Genomic DNA, 3,166 nt, shown 5'->3' with positions numbered 1-3,166 from the left:
TCTTCCTGACGTTTTGCCAGCATCTGTGGCTGGCATCTTGGTGAAACGTCTTCTAGAAATATGGCCATGTAGCCTGAAACCCCCATTGTGTTCCAAAATGGGGGCATGCATGGGCGCACACGGAACAGGATGGGGCTAGGAATGCATCTTACTGCACAAGGGAATGTTGCCGTTGCCGACGGGCATTCCAATCATGTCCTACATCCATTTTAGAGGGCGCGATTTCTGAGAAATGTTCCAAAGTGTTCTCAGAAACTGCACCCTCTAGAACAGATGTAGGACGCAATTGGAACGCCTGGTGACAGTGGCAGCGTTCCTCTGTGCAGTAAGATGTGTTCCTAGACCCATCCTGTTCTGTGCGCACCCGTGCGCGCATCCATTTTGGAACGCAATGGGCCCATGCGATAAACTTCTTACACTATAGTTGATAAAAAAAAAATCAAAGTTTCATTCTACCCTGAAATATCTTGATCTAATACATAATAAACAATGTTAGTCTTTTAGTATCTTCATTTGGCTAAAAACATATTAAAAGTTTGAATATAGCTGCAATGGTCCAGCTCTTACAATACCAATCAGAAATAAAGTTAGAATTCAAAGATATAGCCATGTTAGTCTGTTGAATCAATATGTGAAGAGATCTTGTAGCATCTTTGAGATAAAATGAAAGAAAGAAGTTGGCAGCATGAGTTTTTGCAGACTAAAGTCTGCTTCCTCAGAGTGGATCCAGAGTTGATTTGTAGCTCCATTGGATCCATCAGCTGCCACTGGATGTCATCACAACGAGTTAAGAACTATAGATGCCAATTTACTTTAAACCTAACATAGAAATGTTTTGCTTCAGTACTGCTCTCACTTGAAACAAAAGCATTCTGTGAATCTTGCTTTTATAGCAAACTGATGATTCTAATGTCATCTTCTTTCTTTAGTAGAAATAGCCTGTCATCCAATTTCTAGTGTGCCATAATTTTTATCATTCTCTTCCACTTAGCCAATATTCTCAAATGACATTCAATAGTTTGGTAATTCCAGGTCAACAGAAGCACACACAATGAACATTTTGCAACCTAATTCTTCAAAAGAGAATAACACTTTCCTACAGCCTATTGGGTGAAGGGATCTTACTATACACGACACTAAACACATTGCTTGTAGCTCTGACCTTGTGAATCTTTTAAAAATTGCAAATACATGGTAGGCAGAGGCATAGAGGTTTATCACACAGAGATTTTTATAGCTTTTGCAGCTGAGTTCTGATGTGACTGCGGGGTCCAACAATGCGAATTCACGTCATAAAGTGAATGTGTTATCAGACACGATTCCTTTCTATGGGAGCTCCTTCCGTGGCGCTTCCGCAGTGATTCCAAAGTGACTCCTCATTTTTATGAATTTGGAAAAAAAGTGAATTCACAGAATTTGCATTGAAGCTCATTTCGATTTCACTTCGAACTGGTCTGGTGTGGAAGATCACTCTGATGTCTCTCCCCTTGGCCTCCTGTGTCCTGCTCCTTCATCATCCTCCTCCTCCTTCACCTCATCTCGCCCCCTCTGCCACCCATCCCATCATCCCCTGTCTGCTCCTGCATCCCCATCGCGTCCTCTTTGCCACCCTGCCACGTACCACATCATCCCCTGACTGCCATCCTGAGGGATGACAGCTAAGGAGGAAGCAGGGAAGGATGACAGTGTCCAGGGCCCCACTGAGCATTTGCAAGGGTGCCGAATCGAATAGTTGAGCCCTCAAAGTATGTTCCGGTGTGGTAATACAATGTGCACTCACCCCGCTTTGCTTGAATCCGCATCACGTGACTTGCTTGGAATCAAAATGACTCCCCTTCCCCCTTGATTCGGAAGGGCAACAGAAAGGCAACCAGGTGTGGTAAAACATCATGTTTTAACGTGAATTCGCAATTCTAGGCAGGAGTGACTCCGGACTTGAGCTGCAACCCCCCCCCCCACATGTGATAAGGGCCATAGTTTTAACAGAGAGTGGGGGTGCGAGGGATGTGGACTGCACCAGGTGTCACCTAGGGGGGTGGTACACTCAGTGGGACTGGTGCAGCTGCTGGGCTAATGAGAAGAGGCATCACTTTCCTTTCTTGCTTGCCCAGCAGTCTAAATGGTCCTCCAGAGGCTGAGGCACTCCTCTCTCTAGCAGTGTTGGCTATTGTGGGGGACAAAACTGTGGGGGAGGGCAATACCTGAGGCCATGGCATCTCCCTCCCCCCCTCTGCACCAAGTGACACCAACATCAGCTATGCCACTACTTCCCACCTCATGTACTGCACTTATAATCCTGACTGGGTTGTGCATTGACTGCCATTTTACAATTTCATGAAGCTTCAAGTAACACATTTAGCATAACATATTATGGGCCCATACAGACAGGCCAAAATAAAGCTGCTTTGGGTCAAAGAGTTTGTCTCTTTGAGCTAGGATGAGACAGGCCTATTTGTTCACACATCTGCCCTGAGGATCACAGAATCTAAATGAAATATCAAAAGGACCAGATAGTCAAGAAACATAAATTCTCTCTTCACTTTACTCACCTGCCTTGCCTTACTCAAAAGTCCTGCTTTTCCCAACCCAATCCCAAAAAGTCAGTTGTGCAGGAAGAACGTTCCTGAATGAATGGAGACAACATGAATGGAGACAATATTTAATACATAATCATTCTCAGGGAGACTTTTATAAGGGTATGTGTGTACTCTGTGGTTTTTTAACTTTTGTGTTTTTTCATGTGATTTTTTACACTTTTAATGAGATGATTTTAAGATTTTTATTGTTAAGTTTGTAACCAATTTTATCTGTGAGCCACTTTAGGTCCTTTTCTAGGGGAAAGGCAGCATATAAAATAAAATAAAATAGGACAACTACACTTACCTGTCTGGCCCAGTATGATGTCAAATGTAAATGTCTTGCCTCCATGTTAGACACCAACAGGATAGATGTGAACAAACAACAAGTCTTGCTTCATTGTGTTCTTCCAGGTACTTCTATGGGAAGAAAGTAGAAGGTGTAGCCTTTGTCCTCTTTGGAGTGAAACTTGATGATGAGAAAAAGAGTATTCCAGACTCACTCAGGAGAATTCAAGTAAGATGGCCCATATATTTGTGTCCGAATGAGAGTCAGGAGTAGTGGTGGTAAGAGAAAGAGTAGACAACTT

At 43.3% G+C, this 3,166-nt stretch overlaps 1 protein-coding gene across 1 annotated transcript in view; it reads left to right on the top strand.

Moving 5' to 3' along the window:
- LOC121920513 (venom factor-like) overlaps positions 1–3,166 on the top strand; it is an 87,493-nt gene that overhangs the window by 21,062 nt on the left and 63,265 nt on the right. Inside the window, exon 2 of the mRNA XM_042447651.1 lies at positions 2,991–3,093. Coding sequence (XP_042303585.1) covers positions 2,991–3,093 — 103 coding nt within the window. The remainder of the gene's footprint in view (positions 1–2,990; positions 3,094–3,166) is intronic.

The sequence above is a fragment of the Sceloporus undulatus genome, chromosome 2 (assembly GCF_019175285.1).
Source record: "Sceloporus undulatus isolate JIND9_A2432 ecotype Alabama chromosome 2, SceUnd_v1.1, whole genome shotgun sequence".
Taxonomy (NCBI): domain Eukaryota; kingdom Metazoa; phylum Chordata; class Lepidosauria; order Squamata; family Phrynosomatidae; genus Sceloporus; species Sceloporus undulatus.
Note: the sequence above shows the minus strand (reverse complement) of the source record. Positions and strands in the feature narration are given on the sequence as shown.